This window comes from Lissotriton helveticus, chromosome 3_1 (genome assembly GCF_964261635.1).
Source record: "Lissotriton helveticus chromosome 3_1, aLisHel1.1, whole genome shotgun sequence".
In the NCBI taxonomy this organism is placed as follows: domain Eukaryota; kingdom Metazoa; phylum Chordata; class Amphibia; order Caudata; family Salamandridae; genus Lissotriton; species Lissotriton helveticus.
In genome coordinates, this window is record NC_136061.1 from 1,858,274,539 (window position 1) to 1,858,298,923 (window position 24,385).

Here is a 24,385-nt window from a genome sequence, read left to right on the forward strand (position 1 = left end):
TGGAGAATCCTGCGGTCTTAAAGAAGAAAGTTGATATGAAATGCAGCTGTGTGTGCTCAGCTAGGTAACATAAATTAATGGGTTAATAATTAGCAAAGGGGGTGGGTAACAGACTGGGTCTCAATTCTCTAATTAATTGATGTCTTGTGTTTGTTTAAATAATAGTTTCCAAGAGAGGCTTAAGGCCTGAAAAAAATGGCAGTGGTCGTGAAACCTGTCCAGAGTGAGTGGAGCCTTGTATTCGCACAGCAGTGGAAACCTTTACCACGTTGTTGATTTTGACAGAAAATGCAAACTATTAACTGTGCAGAACGTGCTCTCAGTGAAGATGGCTCAAGGACAGGAAGCCAGGCGACATTGCCAAGGTTAGGAAGTCGAGGACTGTATCTTGAAAGAAATGTTTCTTTTTTGAGGAAGCCAAAAGTCGCGTGAGCAAAAGGACAATAGAGCTTAAGAAAAGCTCGATTTTGGATTGAAAATGGTGATGACACCACATGAACTGACATCAGTCAACCAATGAGGACACTGGATGGCAAAGAAAATTATACAATTTAGTGAGATTAGCTAGACAGAAAAGGTATAAAACTTGGCCCCATGGGCAGGAGGGTGCTTCTCACTTCCTGATTCCCGAAGGGCGTGTCGTGCTGTTGGACTCTTTGGCGCACGTAAGGATAATATGCTTAAATTACTTTCTTTTAGGTGAAGTGAGTTTTAGACAGGGAGATAGAAATGTAGGGAATGGAAATTGTTATTTTCTATTAATTCATGCTGTTTCATTTGCCGTTGAAGTGTCGGTCTAATATGTTTTCTCCTTAATAAAGCTGCTTGCATTTTTGCTAATAAAATAAAGATTCCTAATAAAATGCTCTTTCTTGAATAATAAAGTTAATAAAATTAGATTTTGAAACGACAAGCTGGTCTTGTTTATTCATGGTCTAGTTACCATTAGCTGATCCATTTACCTTAGTGACTTAATTAAATGATATAATTTTGAAAAACCATGGTAAGAAATGATAAACTGCAGTTATTCATTTATAAATATGTAAATAGTTTGTGAATAGTTCTGATTAATTAGGTCACATGATTCAGACGCCCAAAAATTGTCTCGTTGGTATATGGGCCTTGTGAGTGATTCATGATTAATGGGGAGTATTGTGGAGTTGGGTAGCGTTGGTGAGACAGTTTTTCCTTAGGGGCGCTGGATCATGGTCAGTGTCCAACTATTTAACTAACTAGAACCATATAGCTTGCTGGGAGACACCAAATTAGGCTTTCACAGGCACTGATTCGCCAATGCTATATGCTGAAGAACAACTGTTGTGTGGATTTGGCCATGTTGATGCTCTTCACCAGCTCGTAGCATTCGATACCATTGACAAAAATAGGCTGCTAAACTAGTTAGGTGTAGGGGTTGGATTCAGCTAGCAAGTAAAACATGGTTCAGGGACACCCTGAGGAACTCAGGTGAAGCACTAGGATTCCCTATAACTACATCATGTAGGCATTTTAAAATTAAAACTGAAAATGTCTATGAAGAGATTATATTCAATTGCTATTTATCTAAAACGTTCCCAACGATCCGCTGCCAGATATCATTAATTACTGGACATTTCTGAAAATGTGGACCTTCCAACAGTACAGTTTCAGAGGAATAAAAGAGTCCGTTATAAAAAAACAACCTAAATAACAAGGGTGTGTGTGGGCTCTGTTACTAGCAATAAACAAGCATTGGAAATGCAATAGGTCTCGCAGCATTAGAGTTTGTGCTTTTAGAATTGTTTATGGGTTTTTTTTTAAAATCTTTAGCATTTTTGTTTCCTGTAGGCAATGCTAAAGAATTACAAAGAAAAAAAGCCATAAACAAATCTAAAAGCTCTAACTCAAATGCTCCGAGACCTATTGCATGCACCCATTCAGTTGTTGGCCTCTCAGCTGAGTCTGCCAACTAGACAACAGAGTGGAGGTGGGGCGGTTAACTAATGAGGCAGTAAAAAAAAATGCGTTCTGAATTAGTGAGACCGTGGCAGAAGTGCAGGCTACCTGACTCTGAACTATCCCACAAAGTGGGTCATCACACTGCCCTCCAAAAACTAACAAAGGGAGCTAAGCATGAATGCCGAGAGGCGAGTGAGATACTAGCGCTGCCTGCTCTGTAAGCATTAGAAACAAAAGTGCGTGGCAGAAGTACAGGCTACCGGACTCTTCGGACGCACCCATTCAGTTGTTGGCCTCTCAGCTGAGTCTGCCAACTAGACAAAAAATCTCAATTTACTAAACTACCCATAAAACGGTAATGGGATCCATGCCTCGTGCGGCGGGGATTATTCAAGCAGAGTCCCGCTCGCGGGCAGATGTCAGAGGGGGCGGGGGTGGGATGCGCGCGCTCTGGATGAAGTCGGCCGAGCTCTTCCTGAGCCCTCGGGTCCCGCTCGTGCAATCAGGACATGCCGTGGATCACATAACATGAGCAAGACCAGCAAGTAGCACAAATTGATGCGGAGACCACAAGACGCAGCCGAGGGCCTGAGTGCATTTCTTCTTACGGCATCTTTCAAATTTGACCATACAAACTAGAACTCTTTTTATACACAACATTCTATTTCCCAGGTACACTAAAACGATAATGGTTGTTATGTAGTTAGTTATTAAAATTGTACATGATACAATAAAATATTATGATCGGTGTATTTTAAACTGCTTTATAATCTGTTGAATTTCAACAAATTGTAATTTTAAAACCAGTTTCAGTTATAGCTAACAACATGTACGTCCCAGCGTTAACAGTTACCACGGCATACTTAAGTCTGTCTCCTCTGTCTATTCGCCCTGTGGGTGTTCGTATCATAGCCTGAATAAACGCAATTTATTTTATTGGATAAACACATCTGTCCATTCATTTGAACAATTTCCTCTTGCCAGTTGTTGTGCTTGGTAGAAGGTAAAACCTTTCAAGTTCAATTTGAACAAAACGACGTTATTTGTGATTGTTTAACGATAGTTACAGCTAGGCGGAAGTTTATCTTTAGGGACCCCAGAAGGAACGAAAAGCAAAGCTGTGCTTACCTAAACTTGTAGTGCATTCTTCTGCTCGTCTTCCCGCCGAGTCTTCTTATGTGGACTACAAGTCCCAGCAACCATTTCAATTAGTGGCACTTGTGGTGAGGGAGCACTTGGTTGACCGACAACAGTGCGGAGACAGATTAGTGCCAATAGTGTCTCTTTGTACTTGGTATACTTTAAGGACAGACGTCGTGGAAACAGGCCACAATTAGGTGAGCGGACAGTGAATTATTGCTTGTCCGTTATGAGAGGCTTCTGTCCATCTTAGAAACTACAGTTCCTGTGAGCCTCTACGGGGTAACTAAATGAATACGTAGTGATGCACACGCGCAATGTGGATGCTGCGCAAGCGCGGTACGTAGAGGGGTGGTATTGCGCACGCGCATCAGTACGAACCCGGGTAGGATCTTGTAATGTAAGATGGTGGCCGTAAGGCGCTGAATACCCCGTACAGAGGCAGTCCAAGCTGTGACCTGGGGCAGTGCATCCAACAGGAGCCACGATACTGACGGACAGGTGCGGGAATTCTTCACCATAGTCATGGACTGCCTATGCTTATTCTCCATTGCCTGATGTGGAGAGTAAGGTGGGAGAGTTACTAGGGAGGGGCGCGGGGGTGGAGGTACTTTAGGGAGGGGCCGATGAGGAGGGGCTCAATTGGGGACATTAGTGAAGAGAGATTATGGGCTGGCCTGGTAGAACCTCTCCAGTCTTTGGCGGAGAGGGACAGTCCTGTGGGAAGGATCATAATGGCATATTTCTCTCAGGGAGGGGGTGTGGAATAAAGAGGGGGTGCTCATGTGGTTTGGCAGTACAGGGGAGTAGTAGTCTGTGTCATCTGTAGCACTGATGTGTCCTACAAAGCAAGAAACCTCAGCTTGGAAGGCCCATGTATAACTGTCATTCCTCTTCCTGAGCGTGACGCTACAAGCTGCACAAAGTCTGTGATTTGGGGACTTCCCTTTAATATTACATTGGGATTTTTTGGTCTTAGTTACTAAACCACTCCAGGACATGTCAGATTCAGTGTTTAGAGCTGTCTAGATTATTACAGTTAAGGTTATTTCTCCTCCCACATGTACTTGAAACGTTCTGTTGAATCGTGAGGCCCGTATATGGTTTTGCGATATTGTCGAGTTTAATTGTCACCACTTACTGTAACGCAATGTTTGGAATTTCGAGTGCGCATCAGAGTGTCGCTTCAGTGGAGTGCAGATACTTTACTGACTGACCGCTGTCGGATGCAGCAATGTTTATAATTGTAACCATAAAGCATGCGCTTTGTTTAACATCTCTGTACACTCTGGGAGCAGAAAGAAACGCACCTTGTGATGGGAAAGTGGCAAGTGTGTTAGATTTAGCGGTTTGGTGTAAGTAGCAATGTGGTGGGTATGAACGAGGGCTCTGGCAGTGTGTTGTGTGTTCCATTGAGTTTCTGAACGAAGACTCTTCCAATGACTGGAGTTAAAACAAGGGAGAGAGTGGGGTGACAAGGGAAGAGTGAGGCGAGTGATGGAATGGGGTTACAAGTAGAAAGACATTGGCGAGGAGAGGCAGGAGAGAAAGAAAACAAGACGGACGGACGGAAGAGAGGGGAGGGGGGAGGAGAAATGCGACACGGAGGAAAGGGGAGGGGGCGGAGCGGGTTAAATTATACAAACCAAAAACAAGCCTTTCACCGTAACACGGCGGGCAGGGGAGGGGGCGGGCAGGGGAGGGGGCGGAGAGGGGAGAGGTGCGACACGGCAGGATGTGACCGTTGCGGCGGTGTTACGCGGAAGGAAGTTAGACGGCGTTAGACGGAAGGAAGAGAGGGGAGGGGGAGGAGAAATGCGACACGGCGGGAGGGGGCGGAGCGGGTAAACAAAGACGGACGTGCACGCGCACGCGCTTTTAAGGTCAATGCGCATGCGCATAAGCTCAATGCGCATGCGCATTGACCTTAAAAGTCACGGGCACTGCAAGGAATCGCCACGATTCCTTGCAGTGTAGATAAAGAGTGGATAAGCCGCAATAGTCTCGCTTGCTCGATGCGCATGCGCATCGACAGGCGAGACCTAAAAACAGTGTCTCTACTTCAAATGGCCTCTGGAATGGTAATGTCAGCATAATGCAATTTAACATCCATTAAAATCATTAGAACACTTTTCTAAGTCGTTTAGAACTTAATTAGGCCACCTATTTGATAGGAAGAGCTTTGAGGTGGATGACTCAGTATTGAGTACAACAAAGCAACCCACAAGCATTTTCTGGAATGACCTTAGTGCCTTGGATAAACTATCAAACTCCTCGATGTATGCTGCCTACATGTTATTAATATATAATACCAACACCTACCGTTTCTTCTGTCTGGGCTATCTTAAGCACATTTTATTTGGATTTCCATAAAGAACAGGATACTTACTACATTGGACACATGAACATCCTTGCACCGTGCTGATATTTGTGCAATCCTACTCTTTTGATCACACTTCTTGCTGACTCTCTGTTTTCCACCAGAAAACTCACCATCTGCTAGCCCACTTTGGAACATCATACGTGCTTGTGTTGCTTCAGCAACAAATCACTATGAACTCTAGGACTGGGTGGACATGAGCCATTCTACATGTACCCCTGGAGAGGAGTCTATCCACTCTCCCTTTATACAATATGTTCAGTTTCCCATGACTGACGTCCTTCCTGCTGCCATTGTTGAAAATGGCAATGTATATGCACATAAGCGGCGTTCATTTGTGTTCACTGTACCCCTTGTTGTAAGCAGAACGGATATCGTGAAACACTGACTGTGTTACCCCGCCAGCATAGACCCATGCAGACACGCACACGACAAAAATTTTAGGCACCATGGCCTCTCTGCCCGTTTGTTAAACCCCCGGCACCCCTCCCCGCGCGCACTGCTCATGCATCGGCCATAAAACCCTCTCCCTCTGCGTGACCCTGCTCTAGAAGTAACACTCCTGCTTGACCCACACCCCCCATTTCCTCCCAAGAACACCCTTCCCCTCAGCTGACGAGTCCCCCCCCCCCAGCTGCACTTGGCCTTTCGACCCGTTCCCAAGTCTTAAGACCAAGCCCCGTGGATGTACACCCCCCCTTTTCCTGCCCAGCATAACAAAACCGTGATACACCAACCGAAGTGCCCGATCTTATCGCCTGCCCAACCTTTGATCTGATCATCCCCTCCTGCCCTCGTGTCCTGTAGGAATGTCCGGCAGAGAGATCACAATCTCTTGTTACATTTAGGAGGGGAGGATGACATCTGAGCGACTGGTATGGGAATAGGCCTGAAGCTGGGATTCCAAGCATGCTTTTTCCTACTTCAAAGCGTCTTTATTGCAATAAGGAATGTTTGTGCATCATAAACATGTGTATAAAAGACGAAGCCTCAGAGGAACTTGTTAGAGCACCTCCTGAAGACACTATGCGAGTGTCCGAAATGACAGGCTCTCCTCATGAGAAATAAAACTCTGTTCTTGTTTTCCTGCTCCCAGCGCCCGTCTCTTTATTTGGTAATTGTCCAAGATGGGAACTAAGAGGCGTCCTGCGCCAGTAGCCTGGGCATCAGGTGCATTATGGGCTAACTTTTCCACAATTGGCGTCCCAACGCGGGGTCCATCAGCGACATAAGGTCCGGTAAGAGAGGTCCAGACGATGGGGTGAACATCTAAACGATTGGAGTATACCTGCCTTGAGAGGGCCCTCGTCCGGCTGCCGATTGAATGAACTTCACCGATTCCGAACGGACCTCTCTCAAGTGACCTACTGTCCTGACTGGAATCCCACAGGAATGCTGCGGTAAAAACATGGAGAAAGAGAACGATTGGGCGCTGGAAAAGGGAAGGCGAAGAATTGCCCACACGGTCCGGTCCGGGTAAGGTTAAGTAGGACGTCTTTACGTCCGATTGGTAGGATGGCTTTATCCATCTGATTGATTGATTGATTGTACTTGAAGTATTGGTTCTCTTTGAGACATTTTCTATTTGCAAACAGCGATGAATAGGAACGTTCTTCTCTCTTTGCAAATAGTAAAGGATAGGTAATGCAGACGTTTGTCCCCCATTGTAATCCGTCATGCCTATCTTTTTCCCCACTGATTGTTTGTTATCGATTTTTATCGATTATTGCTCTTTGAGATATTCCCTGTCTACAAACAGGGAAGAATAGAAATATTCTGCCCCCCCCTTTGCAGATAGTGAAGGATAGGTAATGCAGATTTTTGTCCCCTATTGTAATCCGTCATGCCTATTTTTTCTCCCCACTGATTGATTGATTACTTGGACATTTTATTGTTCAAGGAATAGTTCGTTCGAGGCATTCCCTGTTTGCAAATAACGTAGAAAAGAAATATTCTGTCTAAATCTTTGCAAGTAGTGAAGGGTAGGTAATGTGGACCTTTGTCCCCCGTTGTAATCTCTCGTGCCTATCTACTCCCCACTGATTGATAAACTAGTTCCACCCGGACCATTTATTAGAGGTAGGTCATCTGGCTCGACCGGAGGGCACCCTTAATAAAAAGGACATATGCAACAATAACGAAGTAATCACCGTATCCTGTTAACAGAAACTTTAGCATGAAACACGCTAGAAAGGAAAAGAAAAAGAAAGAAATAAGAAAGCAAAATCAGTAGGCCACTGATGAGTTTTTGATTTCGCTACAAATAGGAAAACGTTAGAAATAGCTCACGATAAAACACATGATTTCGCTAGAAATAAGAAACGTTAGAAATAAGCCCGTAATAAGAAACATGAAAATGGTGAGAGAAGCCAAGCTTGACATCGCGACGGCCACCAGGCAACTAGGCTTCGCCACCCCTCACTGCTCCAAACATGTCTGTCCCACCGCCTGCCACGCCCTAATAACGGTAACATGAGATAGATACAAGTCAGCAGATACCTACCCCCATTCTGGAAACTCCCGAAGTGCAACAGGTCCGCGGCTACGCCCCTCCGGAAGACGAGATCTTCGGCACGTGTAGGGCGGGTCCTGCTGCCGGCCGTCGGCCGGGGCGGTCGTCGCATAAGGTGGGCCAAAAGAGGAGCCGAGGCCGACAGGATCCGGGCGTCCCCTCCTCTTCTTTCTTCAATAATGGCTGCGACAACACGGGGGGGGGATGTCTTGCTCATGCCATCGACCCCCCCCTCGTATCTCCTGGTCCAGCCCCGGCTTGGTATGAGCTCCCCGTTCGGCCCTGAAGCGGCGCCTTGCAGGCCACCGGGGGGGGGGATGTCTTGCCTATGCCTCCGACTCCCCCCCTCTCATCGCCTGGTCCGGCCATCTTGAATGTTAACGCCGAGAAAAACGGCATGGGGTGCGCTGGGAGGGAGAGGCGGCGCGAACGAGCCTCTCCCACCTCCCCAGGTGGAGGCCCCCAGTGGCACCCCCAACGCTCCACTCACCCGACAAGGGTTCGTCCACTCTTGTGATGCAGTGACTGCTGGAACTCGTAAAATGGCGGTCGATCCTGCAGGAGCGGGCCCGGCGTGAAGGGATGGCCCGGTTGCTTGTTAATTAAGAAATGAGTCCCACAATCAGAAGTGTTCTCCTCGACTTTGAAGATTCTATAAGAGCCACGGGGGCCACCGACCCCCGCAGACGCCCCCGATGGGGAATGACTGCCATGATTGCCCGCGGAACGATGAAAATGTAGCCGCGAGACGTCGGCGCTCCCATGCTGGCGCCAGCCTCAGTTTGAATGACTAAAATCCTGCAGACTACAGTTCGGATCAGTTCCGGTGAAAACCCAGTATGACCCGGTAGAAAAAAAAAAAAATTGTTGCCTCCCTCCCCCTTTGACTGATGGTTCATACCGCCGATCCTTTCTGTTGCCCTTTAACGGAACTTCTGGACTGCCGAAAGAGGCTCTGGGCCAACCACGAGTTGGTGGAGATTTTGACTATGCCTGGATCTGCCTGGCTGCACCCAAAATGGCGCTGGTACAAATAAAACTTTCAACTCCTTGTTGTACCCAGATTGCGCAGCCTTGGTGTCATGAGATATGTATGCAGTTTTTTTAAACACAATGAATTGATATGGGATGGGTACTGATTATGTGTTCGGACAATGAATTGACATGAGATGGGTACTGATTGAACATTCGGACAATGAATTGTTGTTAAGTTTTGGCGCATCATGATTATTGAAAGTTCGAATTTCAACACTTATGATACTCGCTCACACTGAAGTTTCGATATGATTTTATTGCACTTGTCGCACTTTTTATTATGAAATCAACGACCACCGACTCCATTAAGTTTTCCACTAATAAGTATCCCCACATGTACAGTTCCAGCCTGCTCCGTGGCCGGCCCACGGGGTTGTAGGCCCGTATTTGTGCACCGACATTCTTATTAAAGATTTTTTGGAAAAAGCAAACGTAGTTGTCACGCGTAGATTGGTAAGTTTCGAATAAATGACCACTATTTCCGATATAACTAAAATACAGGTGAAATGGCTCAGCTCGATTAGTTAAGGGTTAAAAAGTATAGTACGCAGAAATATTGCAAATATGAGCGGTCCAGGTTTTTGTTGTATGTGTTTTTCATTTTTGTACAGCCTAAAGCAACCGCTAAAGATCCTGGTATTTAGCCTATACTTTATATGCTACCTGTATCAGGAAAGTTGTTTTAAAATGCCCCTAAGTCGTCCCGAAGGAGTGCCACCTGACCCCCCTAGTACGAACGACAACGACCCCGTACCACTGTAGGTTATCCCTTTTCCTCAAAGGAGAGCACGAGCTCGCCCCCCCACTTTGCACCGACTACCCTTTGTTCTGACCCCCCCCCCCCCTGCACACGATCCGTAATACCACACTTGGGCGACCTATGCTATCCACAGGCTTCCGATAATCATCTCTCCCACACTAAAAGGTCCACCTGGGCTTAAACGCCAAGTTGGCAGGGACTGCATCCCGTGGAGATAGGCCGAGTATGTAGTAAGTAAAAGCCTTTTTGGGTTTATGCGCGCTAATGTGTTTTTAAATGCTGCCCCCGCCCCCCCCCCCTTCTTTTTTCCCTCTTTCTGCAGGTCACATCGGAACGTCGATTAAAGTACGGGAAAAAAAATGGTGATCTAGCGGACGAAGAGATGGGAAAAAGGGGTTCGATTATGGTGCCTACACACGACGAGCAAACAATGACTATTTCTCTCCCTGAACTTAGCGCTTGGGAGGACAGCCTGAAGCGGAAACTACAAAATATGACTTCGCTCGGCACCCCGAATAATACAACCAAGAATGACGTGCACTAATGAATAAATTCCTACGTTTAACTAAATAGGGAAAGTTTAAGGAATATTCCGAGGTGAGGTTTACCCAAGTACCCTCCGCTTGGAGGACTAGGAATGTTGCCAGTGTTTAAAATCTACTACCTCCTTTTCGCACCCTCATAGACATGAAACTCAAAGCTGCCCCATTGTTCTCCCAACTGACACCCACTGTTGCCTCAGCCCACCGTGAGCATTAGCCCGACCAGGTTAGTTCTTGACCAATTGCCAAAGGCATAAGTGTGTGCAACCAAAGCCACCAGTGAAGGCAGCCGACGATAAAAGAGAAGTAAAAGGTAAAAAGAGCTTAGGATGCTAAGGATGCGCAGCATACAGGAAGAGATCATTTTGGCCAATAACTGTTCTATGTTTTGTCTTGGATTTTTGTGTATAATACCAATAACTGTTCTATGTTTTGTCTTGGATTTTTTGTATATAATACATGTACTGTCTCCCAGCCTGAGTTTGTGTGTACGTAATGTATGGATCTATGTCGTCCCTCTGCCTGTGTTTCCGTATTACTTGACCCCTGCTGTTCTGTGTTGTGTGCGCACTAAATGGCCTATTATTGTACACGTTTCTCTCTCTCTCTCTCTCTCTCTCTCTCTCTGTCTCTCTCTCTCTCTCTCTCTCTCAATGGTTCGTTTAGAGTGCGGACTCTCTCTCTCTCTCTGAGGGTCCCCCTGTTCCCTCCTCCCTTGTGTGGTAACGTTGTGCCCCACCGGCACAAACCTAATTGGGTCTCTTCGAACACAAAGGTGTTCGGCAAAATTGACAGGAACTAAAACGATTGTAACTTGCCATATTACTACCTCTCCTTTCTGCAAAACGATAGAACCCGAGTTGGTAATGAAAAAAAGGACAGGTAAGACGACTGATGTCCCCTAATCCGGCCTTTTTATAGGGGGACTATAACGTCAATGGTCGTCTGTTTTTCAGTTCGTTAGAAATGCAATCCCCAATGCCCAGATTGCCTCACCCCTCTGCACTTAAGTGCGGATGTCCAAAGCGTCCTCCTGCTCGCCCGATTGACCCCAGCTCCCTGTCCAAAGCGTCCTCGCTTCTCCCGATTGACCCCAGCTCCCTGTCCAAAGCGTCCTCGCTTCTCCCGATTGACCCCAGCTCCATATCAGCTATCCCCGAAGCGTAATTGATGACCTTGATTAACCGTTGCTCCCCAAGAAAAGCATGTTTAACCTCTGCCCCCCTCTCATGATGATAACCCCCCCCCTGCTTGCAAGAGTTAGCCGACCCCAAAGGGAAATGTAAGATTGTCAGTACTTGGGTTAAAAAGGGCGAGTCTCTACCTAAGGACTCGATTTCGAGTTTGATAGAATACACTGTCGATGGGAGTCCGATTTCTCTCCACGTACGTCACGAATGAACGCCAAATAGGCTTACGAATTCAGTGGAAATGCCCTCCTACAAAGTCCATAAGTGATGACTTCTGACTGTGACCGATGAACCTATCCCCCACCTACTTAGGATTGGGGACGGAATTGAGATGTATAAATGTCTTCTCCTGCCAGTTTTCTAAAACTTGTTTTGTACCCATTCAAAGATACAATCACCGGAGGAGAGGAGCTGGACGTGACGCACAGCCTGGCCACAGATCATGAAGCACGTGTGACCTCAACCAAAGGTGGAGTCGCAGAGCAACGAGACGCGGGACGAGGCACCACTCTCAAACTCGGCAGATGAAGGAATGAAGGGCTGCCTTGAAGCCCTCGATTTGCTGACCCACTCGTGCCTGAAGTCCCCGTCCCTTTTGAGCCCGACTGATGGGCCTGCCTGCTCGTCGTCCTTTGCTCCTTTGGTCCCTTGGTGTGTTCAAAGATCTGATCCCACTCCGCCCTCTCTTCCCTCGATTATTTAACAACATCACCCTTTTCGCATAACTTTTGACTCAGAAAAGAAGAGCAGCATTTAGATAGAATAAGGTTTTGCCACGGAAGAAGAAAGACACGCAGGTGCCCAGCATGAGGCACCCCTAAGAAGATCAGTTAGGAAACAGGACTGTGATCTAACAGCAGAGGACTGATCGCACCCTGCAACGCGTAAGGATGAATCCGAGCTGGACCTATAGCTCCACCGCCGGTGCTCAACAGCGCCAACGAAAGAACACGGACTACCAGAGCCTACCAGTGATGGCTCGCTGTGAAAAAGACATTGTGACAAAGACCCCCCTCCTGAACTTTCTACCCACCCCTTGACTAATTGCTTGTATCGAACTGAATTCCTCCCTCAGCCATTTTTGTATTGCTTTAAAAAAAAAAAAATGTGTCATCAGTCACTCATGTATTTAGTTTTCCAAAAAGTCTCTTATAGCACTGACAAGACCCGAAGGTATCAGAGCACTTTTTACTGTATGTTGATGTCACCGGAGAGAAAGTCAGAACCTGATTCTATAATGTGTCGGAACCTTTTTTTTGATTGACCCCGACTAAGTATTATGCCGATCTCTAGACTTGTATGAATAACCCAACAAATGTAAATTCATATGTACCGCGTTCCGCCAATCGTATCGACTGTATATGGTTACACGCAATCTGCTAGTATTGACAAACGCTATTTCATTGGCCACACATGGCTATATGTACACTCCGTCAGTTGAGGTAAACACCGAAATGAACTAGCTTATGTAAAAAAGCGGCGACTGTTGAAAATGGCAATGTATATGCACATAAGCGGCGTTCATTTGTGTTCACTGTACCCCTTGTTGTAAGCAGAACGGATATCGTGAAACACTGACTGTGTTACCCCGCCAGCATAGACCCATGCACACACGCACACGACAACCATTTTAGGCACCATGGCCTCTCTGCCCGTTTGTTAAACCCCCGGCACCCCTCCCCGCGCGCACTGCTCATGCATCGGCCATAAAACCCTCTCCCTCTGCGTGACCCTGCTCTAGAAGTAACACTCCTGCTTGACCCACACCCCCCATTTCCTCCCAAGAACACCCTTCCCCTCAGCTGACGAGCCCCCCCCCCCAGCTGCACTTGGCCTTTCGACCCGTTCCCAAGTCTTAAGACCAAGCCCCGTGGATGTACACCCCCCCTTTTCCTGCCCAGCATAACAAAACCGTGATACACCAACCGAAGTGCCCGATCTTATCGCCTGCCCAACCTTTGATCTGATCATCCCCTCCTGCCCTCGTGTCCTGTAGGAATGTCCGGCTGAGAGATCACAATCTCTTGTTACATTTAGGAGGGGAGGATGACATCTGAGCGACTGGTATGGGAATAGGCCTGAAGCTGGGATTCCAAGCATGCTTTTTCCTACTTCAAAGCGTCTTTATTGCAATAAGGAATGTTTGTGCATCATAAACATGTGTATAAAAGACGAAGCCTCAGAGGAACTTGTTAGAGCACCTCCTGAAGACACTATGCGAGTGTCCGAAATGACAGGCTCTCCTCATGAGAAATAAAACTCTGTTCTTGTTTTCCTGCTCCCAGCGCCCGTCTCTTTATTTGGTAATTGTCCAAGATGGGAACTAAGAGGCGTCCTGCGCCAGCAGCCTGGGCATCAGGTGCATTATGGGCTAACTTTTCCACACCATGCATGTAAGGTGGTGGAGTATGGCCTGTACGTCACATGCATGGATTGTGTGTTATAAAGATGGTTGGTTCAATAGTAACCTCTAAGGACGGCCAAGTTGCCTTTGGGGTAGTGTATTCCTCATGTAGCTTTCCTCAGAAGAACCCAGCAGCCCAAATCTGAGGGTTCAGTAATTTTACATTTATATCATGCCAAAATGATACTCTACTGGAGAGCAAAGTACTAACCAACACTAATTGTGCTGCTTGATAGGTCTGCCTGGAGAAAAGCTATTATTTACTTGTGCTTTCTAATCAGTCAACCTGTCAGTACACATTCTGGTAAACTCTGCAAAATCCATATTTGCTGCGACCCCAAATCTCAATTGAGATACACATTCCTTTGACCAGTCAGTGGTGCTTGCCCTTACACCTGCTGAGCAGAGAAGGCATAGAAAAGTGCATTTCAGGACCAATACGTCAAATGTACCTGTATTTCGGTTTCTCCAGTTTTGGCAGAGTAACAGAACTCTAGGACTTATTGTTTTTCCAAGGTGAGGAAGAAGCTTAGGACTTGGTGTGGAGTAGGAGGATTGGGCTGCTGCGACAGGGCACTAGAAGAAGACGTGTACTGCCTAATGTGAAGAGCAGCTGGTCCTCAACCTGAAAAGTAGAAGCATGTCCCGGACGCTGAATTATGTGTGGAGATTAAGAAAGTGGCGCACACAGGAGATACGTGGACCATGCAGCCCGGTTAGACAGACCTAAGCCCAAGACAGCTACTTCACTAGACCAAAGACCTCCATAACAAAAAGCATGACACACATTGGGGTGAGCCTGCATCAAACTGGTCCGTGCTGTACACTCTCATACTTGGGTCGGTGGGCAGGAGGGCATGTTCTGCCGATTTTGGACTTGCCGTGTATAGAAGTCAATGGGGAATTTTCATTCTCACGATTTTTTATTTTAAATCTCCCATGTCCCTGCCCTAAATTGTTGGCATGTATGTATATGTCATTGTACCACCACTGCCGTTTGGAGAGATACTGCAGGTTTCCTGATAAATCACGTTTTTCCTCCACTTATAAACCCAAAATCTACCCATCAATGGTCTGCAGATTGATTTTGTCTCAGTTTTAAAACTGTGCTTCTGGAAGTTTTGCATTCTTTGGTTTTTCGAGTCTGTATATGTTTGTGTACTCATTTTTCACAAATCAATCAATATAAGATAAAACAAACGTATACCAAGATAATCAAAAGTGCTTGATAAACACTAAAATCAACACTTGGCTTTTTAACAGATAAATAGATGAGTGTGATAAAATGAATTGGGTTTCAAAGTATCCCAAACAGTGATCGCAAGTATCAACCTACCGTAAGTCATAGCCACCCTCAGTGAGTATACTTTTACCTAGTATGAATATTCACGCGCTCGCCCACCCAAAATATTCTAGTCTTGCAACACTGTAACGATGGCAACGCATCTCTTCCCTCACCTCTTCCAACGGTCGCCATCTTGGCTTTGCCGTGTGTAGTCTAAAGAAAACGATTAGTACACGCCCCTCTCATCTCTCATAGGACACCGACGATTTTACCTTCAACATGGTCGCCTCCGAGGCGCCAAAATATTAGCGCGCTCTAGCATATACGCCAATGGGCGTAGCAGAGTCTAGAACTGTGACTGCAAAGCGCAATACCGATCAGGAGATGTGGCACATTCAAGGATGAGCTACATCCGAATTTCTAAGATTATAACACGGCCATGTTTCAAAACTGAATACGCGTATCAGCTAATACAAGCTATACAAAAACAACATGTTTTATAACCCAAATAAAAAGAGCTGTGCTTATTCTCTACAGATATTCTCGGATTGACACCTTTGAATTCAACTTAAAATGTAATATAAAACTTAGTATCGAATAAATATATGGGCTCTTTAAGTTTGTTTTAAAAAAGTTTAAAAGTTCTTTACTCCTCCCTATACTTCGTTAGTTCTTTGAAATCGTAGTCAGTATCAACAATAGAACTAATTGAAGATGGCGGCAAAATTTTTAAGCTGCAACGCGGGCTCCCTCAGAGACACGTATGTGCTGCGTCATTACGCAAACCGGTCCGGCTAATTTCGGGAAAACCCGTAGCCTTTGGACTTTTGCGCTCGGGAAACAACCGGTTCGGGTAAATTCGTTAATTTCCGGCGAGTTGTGAACTTCGGCAGTTTCCGGTGGGAGTCGCAAGAAGATCTTCGTTTGAGTTCGGTAGTTTCCGGTAGTAGCCTCTGTGTAGTTCGGTTAATTTCGGTGAGGGACGCTCGGGCCTCCTCGGCCAAACTCGGGCATGGAGGAGTCCGACTCGGCTGCGAAGGAGCTGGGTCTGGCGGAAGCTGCTGCCGTGAGAGCGGCGGAGGCGGTAACTGCAAGGGCTGGGCAAGAGGAGGAGCATTGCCCAGACCTGGAGCCCGAGGTCATGGGGGGTACTGCGCACCTGGACCTGGGCGCCGAACCCCACACTGTCTGTTCCGAAGAAGCCTATGCAGGCGAGTGATATAGATAGAACACTATTACAACTAAGTAGGTAGAAAGCAATGACGTTACAAAACCTCAAAGGGAAGTCATATACCAGCAGTACCACACAACCACTAAGCACTGGCTAAGCCAGTAGGTCTAGCTAATGAGACCTTTTGTTTTTGGCAATGATTTTTATAAATGCTGTACAACAACGCACCTGCTTTGTAGCATGGCTAAAAATAATGTAAAAAACTTTTTTTTAAACTCTGTGACGTGCCTGTAGCGTATTGTAGTTGCGCAGCAACACAAATGCATGCGCCTATAAAATGTGGTAAGCATTTTTTATTTTTTATTCACCAGTCCGAGATGGATTAGAAATTAAAAGTTGTGCGAAATGCACTTTTTTGATAATGCGCTAATGCACTTTTCTGATACAGTGCTAATCCTTTTTCTTCGTGAACAAAAGATTAGGTTGGGGTGCGGGTGAGGGAGAGAAGGACACGCGACAATATGAATGGGGTGGGCAGGGATGAGGCAGTACATGGACATTGGAGGGAGGGCAGGGATAGGGAAGCACACAGATAACAGAGTGGGCGGGCATTGATGGAAAAGCAAAGGGACAACCAAGGGTAATAGGGCGGGAATGGGAAAGCAAAAGGATAACTTAACCACATCGCTGCAGCGGCTATTCCGCCGCAGCGCTAAGGGGGCGAGGGGGCCGCGCGGCGGGCGCATGCTGGTGACGGAACCGCTCCGTCACCAGCCGCGGTTGAGCTGTGCTCATGACGGAGAGGTTCCGTCATGGCCCCGCCCGCTTAATAGAACGCACCGCGCAGGCGCGAAATCAGCGCCACGCAGGCGCGTCGGGCGGGTGATGTCGGAACCGCTCCGTCATCAGCACAGCGCCACCGCGGCTGATGACGGAGCGGTTCCGTCATCAGCATGGAACCGGATAAGATAGGCAAGTAGGGATTAGGAAGCACACGCACAACAGTGGGATGGGGAAGCAATAAAGACAACTTTATGGTTCTCAGAATAATCAGGAAAATTAAGTTCTTCCTGTCTGAGAGTAACCTTAAGACAGTGGTGACAGCACTTATAATGTCGCGTCTGGGCTATTTCAATAGTTTATACCTTAATGTTCAAAAACAACATATGAACAGGTTGCAACTGATCAAGAACGCAGCGGCTAGAATGCTGACTGGAACACCTAAGTTTGTTTCGGTCAAGGGAGAACTCAAGAAACTGCACTGGCTCCCAGTAAAGCTAAGAACACGCTTTAAGGCATTGTGTATCATCTTTATGGCCATTAACCCCTTCCAGGCTGATGACGAGCTCAGCTCGTCATGAACGTAACCTGCCGTGCCCTCATGATGAGCTGAGCTCGTCATGTAACGCGGTAATTTTAAAATTGCCGCGTACAGCGGGAAAAGCCGCCGCATCGATGCGGTTAATGAACAGGACCTGAGTATCTCAAACGTAAATTTCAATGGTATGTTCCTGGTAGACTATTACGGTTAACTGGGGCCAAACAATTGCAAGTTGCTTCATTAAAAAAAAACAATTGGGGAGGTAGAAGCTTCGTTCTTTGCGGAATGAACTCCCTTTCCGGCTCAGAAATGCCCCAGATCTCCTTTCCTTCCGTAAGGGCCTGAAGACATGGCTCTTTTCTCAGTAGTATGCCCTCAGCTTCTCCAGGTAACCAGTACTTAGCACCAGGACACCCATGGGTAATCGTGCGCTCTATAAGTATAAATAACATAACATAACAATGGAAGGTGGGCGAGCAGGAAGGGAGCAAGAACTTCAACTGAGAGAAGGCAAGGACACACACACAAGGGCAAGGAAGAGGAGCATGAAGTACACAAGAGAGACAGCTGGAAAGTACACCCTGTCATAGAGTGCTTTAACTAAACGAAAAATGTAGTGCCTGAAAAAGTAAGAAGTGGAAGGACAGAGGGCCGGCTTTAGCGCTGGTGGCACCAGGTGTGACAATCATTCTCTGTGACCCCCCATGACCTCCTCCACAGATTCCAACAAATATCCAACAGTGCCCCTCGGCTCTCCATAGCCCCTCTTGCAAATACATTTCATTTGAGTTATACCGCTATTTATACCTGTGTAGGGTGTCAGAGCTCCTTACAGCACATATAAACTATACAGAGACAATGATTCATAAGTGTGTAAATCATTCTATAGGAAATGTTACATAAAACAAGGAGGATTTCAAGGTGTAGGAATCACGTCATCCATACTGGTAGGCTATAATTTTTAAGAATGTTTGGTCTGAAGAAGCACACACTCTGGGTTCCATACCACAGTGGTTGGCTTTACCAATAATAATGTATTTCTGTCCAAACCAAGTCATTTTTTTTTAACATTAGGATAATGAAAGACCAAGGGAAAACGTAACTTTCTAACCTATCCCATGCAGTTTGCATGCAGCTCTTTGGTGACAGTTCCTATGTGGTGTACTAGAATTGGAACTTATGAACTGCATGTGACAAAAGGATCTCTGACAAAAACAGTAACCTGCTGAGCTATCCAGATAAATCTAGATCTGTGATCTGCATGGTAAATTGTCTTTGCAGAAAGCATATTAACCCTTTGTGCTACCTTATCATGAATGGAAGCTGCCACAAGAAAAAAACTCTCTATCCTCTATCTAATCTCCAGCTTTACCTTGACATTTCTAATGTTGACTGAAACCTGCTTGACATACAAGGAACTCTGCAGCAGATACTTCTAAACCCATAAGTTATTTTCTAAAACAGCACCCACCCAACTCAGCGCCAGGTGCAGCTGCACCACCCTAAAACCATCCGAGGAAGGACACAACATGGAGGGACTAACACCAGAAGTGGAAGTAAGGCCCACGGAAGCTGATGAATAAGAAGCAAGCACTAGTGAGTCACAAGAATGCCTACCATCTGTAATCAATGGGCAGGCTGTAAGTTACCTGTAAGCCAGACATGTCTCGCAACAGATAGCACATGCACTGTTAGGCATTGATCGTGCAACAGTGGTGCTAAAGATCAATGATAGTAAAGAACCAAAAGGGCGACAAATAATGATTCTTATCAGCCAAAAAAGCAAGACTGAAGGCTAACATAAAAAAAATCTAATGAGGATTTCAGTTGTAAAACTGAGTAGAAACAGTAGTGAAATGTTGTTTTTGTGTGGTGGAGCTATAGCATCCACTACACCAGAAAAATTCTTCAAGTTGCAAAATGGGGTCATATCTGTTAAATATTTAGAAAGTATGAACTAACATCTAATAGTACCCAATCTACTCTATGTAGAATATGACCTCAAACTTCTTGAGTCTTTTGGCACGTCACCCCTTTTGCATAAAACTCCCTGGACGTGAAGAAAGCTTACCCAATCAGTTCTCTTCGAATCCGCAATATGCATCCATTCTGATTCAGCCTTAGTCATGTTAGCTCACTCGAAACTCGTGCAGGAATTCTTGATGGATGTTAGGACATCAGTAGTTATTATGTTAGCAATTATAAAGAGCAACCATTTTAGAGAATTCTATTTTATAGCTGCAAGGTTTTCAGATTGCCTTTGTATGACATTTCCATGTTTTAGTCTGCCAATGTGTGACTCTTGAGTGTCATTTTATTGACACAAAAAGTGCTTGTCCTCCATGCAGCTATGATCATTTTGTTTATCTAGCTGCCAGAGCTTGAACTTTCATGGGCACACCCATGACATTGTAATGCTATAAAAGTATCTTATATAACTAGGTAGATCTATGAAGTAGTTTTGCTTTTGCAAAAGGCCTGATTCAGAGAATCGGGCCGTTTGTGACAGCTATAATGGTTTTTCTGATTAACAAATCCCAAATTGCAATTCGGTAACTTGTTACCGAATCGCAATTTGGGTTTTGTGATTCGGTATTTGGAAGGGGCGTGTTTAGGGCGCTGTTTCATAATACAGAATTGCAGTGTTAAGTACAAATGTTTGCGACCAAAATACGTTTGCAAAACATTTGCAATTTACTGCTATCTGAAAGTTGGGGATATCCCATTTGCAAAAGGGAAAGGGGTCCCTTGGGGATCCCTCCACTTTGAGAATAGTTGGGAAAATATTTTTTAAGAGCTGGCAGTGGTCCTCGGGACCACGGTCTACTCGTAAAAAATGAAACTTCAAAGTTTCTTTTTTTCTTTTTAAACGCATCCTGTTTTTTGTAATCTCATAAGTATGGACGTTTTGAGATCTGATTTTAGCGATCATATGTTGATATGCTTTACATTTAATTATACTTGTGCTAGGGTAGATCCATGGAATTTTAAAGGCAGTAATGTAGGGCTAAATGTAAATAACGGAAGAATTCACTGGAACACTGAAGCGACATTCATAGTAAAAGCAAAATTAACAGCTCTTATAAAAGATCAACACCTCCTAGTTTCGCACGAATATGATTCGCTTCAAACTGATCTTTTGGAAGTTTATTCCTGCTTCTTTGGTTCTGTGGCAGCATTATGTAAATCATCGCAACCCCCAACTAAACAGAAATCTTATTTTAATCCAATGCTCACCTTAAATAGGGAAATTAATAAATTGGTGAGGGCCCAGTTCCTGAACTTTTCTAATGAATGTAGTAATTTAAACAGCTTATTGAAGAGAAAAAGCCAGAGGAAAAAACGCTCTTTGAAGCAATTAAAGGAAGATGGTGTATGGGTGCAGTTAAAAGAGGCAGCCTCCAAAAACAACTCTAAAACATTTTGGGAAGTAATTGCAGACTGCTGCGGTACAAGAGTAAAATCTCTTCCCATTCCTGTTAAAGAATTGGATTGAAAATCCACTTGGTAGGACTGTTCGCAGCAAATACTAACTCTCCTAGTTTTTTCCCTGCAGCTTTTGACCCTTTAGAAACACACTTATCCATCTATGTACACTGAGTGAGTGACATAGTTGGATTTATTAAAAAAATGAGATCCTCAGGAGCAATGGGTCCAGACGAAATACCAATGACGGTAATCAAAAAGGAACCACTTCTGTGGGCTACGTTTCTAGTCCCCCTGTTCAACTTTTGCTATTCGCAGGGGAAGATATTGCCGTCATGGTCTGGTAGTATTTTAATCCCGTTACACAAAAAGGGCCTTAGATCTCATCCAGGCAACTATAGACAAATAGCTTTACTAGATGCAGTGGGAACATTTTTTGCACGAAGTATTCTTGATCATCTCACGGAATGGGTCACGGAGAATAAGGTCCTACCCATAGAACAAGCAGGTTTTAGTAAAAATCATTCGACATTGGATAATATCACCATGCTGAAATTAATAGAGGAGAAATATACGCTATCTCGCAGATCAAATGTTTATATGGCCTTCATAGACTTCTCTACGGCCTTTGATAAGGTAGATCTGCCGCTCCTTTGGAGGAAACTACAAAAGATGGGATTGCCTGCTCCCCTGTTGTCCTTAATCATTGCTTTACATACTCAAACCTGGTGTTGGGTTTTAATGGGAGGAAACCAAGGATTAACATCTGTAATTCCAACAGAAAACGGCCTGAAACAAGGTTGTTTATTAGCTCCCTTATTATTTTCATTATATTTAGCAGATCTACCCGACTGTTTCTCTCAGCGAGAGGGCGATGCTCCAAAGATAGGTAGCCGGCCTTTCGCATGTCTCCTTTATGCAGACGATATAGTCGTGATGGATCTTACTCCTATAAAGCTAAACAAAAAGTTGTCATCATTGCAGATCCATACGGTGGCTCATTTTTTAAAGATCAATGTTTCCAAAAGTAAAATTCTAATCTTGAAAAGTGACAAAACTGTTGTAATTTTGTAAATTCAATTGGCACATTGGTCTTGAAAAGTTAGAGGTTGATTCTTATGTATATTTAGGGAAAATAATTACGAGCAATACGAAAAATAAATCCCATATCGATCACAGCACCAGTAAAGCTATGTCTCACGCCAATGGTCTGCGCATGTTTTATCGCACAATGGGAAGAAGGCATTTTTTACATCTTTTGACGGTGCTGAAAGCAAAAATTCCATCAACCTTATTATATGCTATTGAATCTATCCCTGTAAAGGAGTGGAGTTTTTTTAGAGAAGATAGAAGGCCAGATATTACGTAAACTGTGTAATTTTAATACGTTAGTTCCTTCAGCTGCTATTAGATTGGAATTTGGACTAATAAGCACTTATATTCAAGGTATTTCCAGAGTTTTACACTGGGGATACCAGTTAAAAAACAGTGAATTTTATTCCCTGAGAGGTTTTATGTGTAAGGAAATTTTTGGTGGTATAGGGGGGAAATACTCTTTAGGTCGCGATTTCTCTTTGGCCTTAAACATTTTTTGTGTTGAGGAAGTATCTATGATTTCCCTCCCGCTAACAGAATTTAAATCCTTTTTAAAAAATTCAAGTGGAAGGATCAGCTTCAATAGAGATATTGTGCTATGTAATACTAAGGAGAGATAAAAAATAATAACAAGGTCTACTTCCCCGAAACTGCCCCAGAAATATTTAACCTGGAACCTAGACCATGGAATAAGACGCTGGTTTGCCCTATTTAGATTTAATCTCCTACCTCTAAATGATCTAACAGCACATTGGTCCCAGAATACAAAAAAACGAAAAAAATTGCAATCTCTGTGAGCTGAGTATCCAGAACCTCGATCATGTTTTGTTTGTTTGCCCGGCACTGGACTTGCACCGTCGTCTTTGGCTTAGGCCGATGTTTTTACAAAATGGTATTAAAGACGTAGCCTCAGCTCGTAACTTTCTTTTTCATCCCAAAAATGAAGCTGTGTGTGCAAAATTGTTTAACTTCTTTAGGGAATTTATGTACATATTTTAACTAAATATTTTTCAAGTGAGATTTAATTCTTAAACAGCTGATCTTTTTCTTAGTCATATTATCCTTTCTTGATTATGAATGTATCTTGCACTATTTGGTCCTTATTTTATAGGCTGTGCTTATTTAATTTCTTATCCCAAATTGTAAACTTGCACATGATTAGGCTGCTTTTACTTGTTATTTGCACAGTTCAGGAAATGCTCTGTTCTCTCATTTTCTGCTGCAATCTCTAAACTTTGCTCCTCGAAAGTGCTTTATGTTGTCTCGGTTACTTTCTAATTGCTTTTTGCACAATTCTGGAAATACCCTGTTTCCTCATTGCTGACTGCTGGATCCCAAACTTTTTATCCCTTGAAACTGTTGTATCTTGAAATGTACTTTGCACTATTTGGTCCTTATTTTGTAGGCTGTGCTTATTTAATTTTTTATCCCAAATATTAAACTTGCACATGATTAGGCTGCTTTTACTTGTTATTTGCCCAGTTCAGGAAATGCTCTGTTCTTTCAGTGTTTGCTGCTAATTCTAAACCTTGTTTCTCGAAAGTGCTTTACGTTGTCTCGGTTGCTTTCTATTTGCAATCTGCGCAATTCTGGATATGCCCGGTTTCCTCATTGCTGGCCGCTAAATCCCAAACTTTTATCCATTGAAACTGTTGTATTTTGAAAAATGTTATTATCTTGTTTCCGCTGCATTACCACATGGTTTTATTGCACTTTATGTATTAATTGGTGTGTAAATTTTATGTGGACCTCATTGGAGTTCCAAAACTTTAATAAATTGAATTGAATTGAATTGACTGTTAAAAACAAAATGATTGCTTTGTTTGTAAGCAATCACAGACATGGTGGTCTGCTAACCCCAGTAAATCCCAGTGGGTCACAAATTGCGACCTACCTTTTTATTATTCATGAGGCAGGTCTATTTGCGTCCAACTATGAATCACTAATGAAACTCAAAAGAGTTTAACACATTAGGAATAGTGACTTCCTAATTGCAATTCACAATAAATAGCAATTAGGTAATCACTATTCCTGTTTTTCACATCTGGCCCTATTTTATGTATATAATTTCCCCCCCCCCTCAGCAGCACAGTTAGGAGGAGGGCAATCATTAAGCTACATGGATTTTTAGGTCTGGTTTGAGAGTGCAACTGTCATTTACTTGATATGATCAACATGAGATGGGCGTA

At 44.4% G+C, this 24,385-nt stretch overlaps 2 protein-coding genes across 4 annotated transcripts in view; one reads left to right on the top strand and one right to left on the bottom strand.

The window, feature by feature from the left end:
* TMEM80 (transmembrane protein 80) overlaps window positions 1-15,435 on the bottom strand; it is a 148,748-nt gene extending 133,313 nt beyond the window's left edge. Inside the window, exon 1 of one of the 2 annotated variants that reach the window (XM_078682814.1) lies at window positions 15,338-15,387. Coding sequence is in view for 1 of the 2 variants with exons in the window: in XM_078682813.1 (XP_078538939.1) it covers window positions 15,357-15,375 (19 nt within the window). In the remaining variant the exon portion in view is untranslated. Of the gene's footprint in view, window positions 1-15,337 lie in introns of both variants that reach the window. The other variant, XM_078682813.1, reaches the window with a different exon arrangement.
* Window positions 15,436-16,010: 575 nt separating this feature from the next.
* The window catches only part of DEAF1 (DEAF1 transcription factor), a 519,741-nt gene continuing 511,366 nt past the window's right edge, over window positions 16,011-24,385 (top strand). The window contains exon 1 of one of the 2 annotated variants that reach the window (XM_078682816.1): window positions 16,011-16,394. In XM_078682816.1, coding sequence (XP_078538942.1) covers window positions 16,196-16,394 — 199 coding nt within the window. In that variant the 5' untranslated portion in view covers window positions 16,011-16,195. The remainder of the gene's footprint in view (window positions 16,395-24,385) is intronic. The other variant, XM_078682815.1, reaches the window with a different exon arrangement.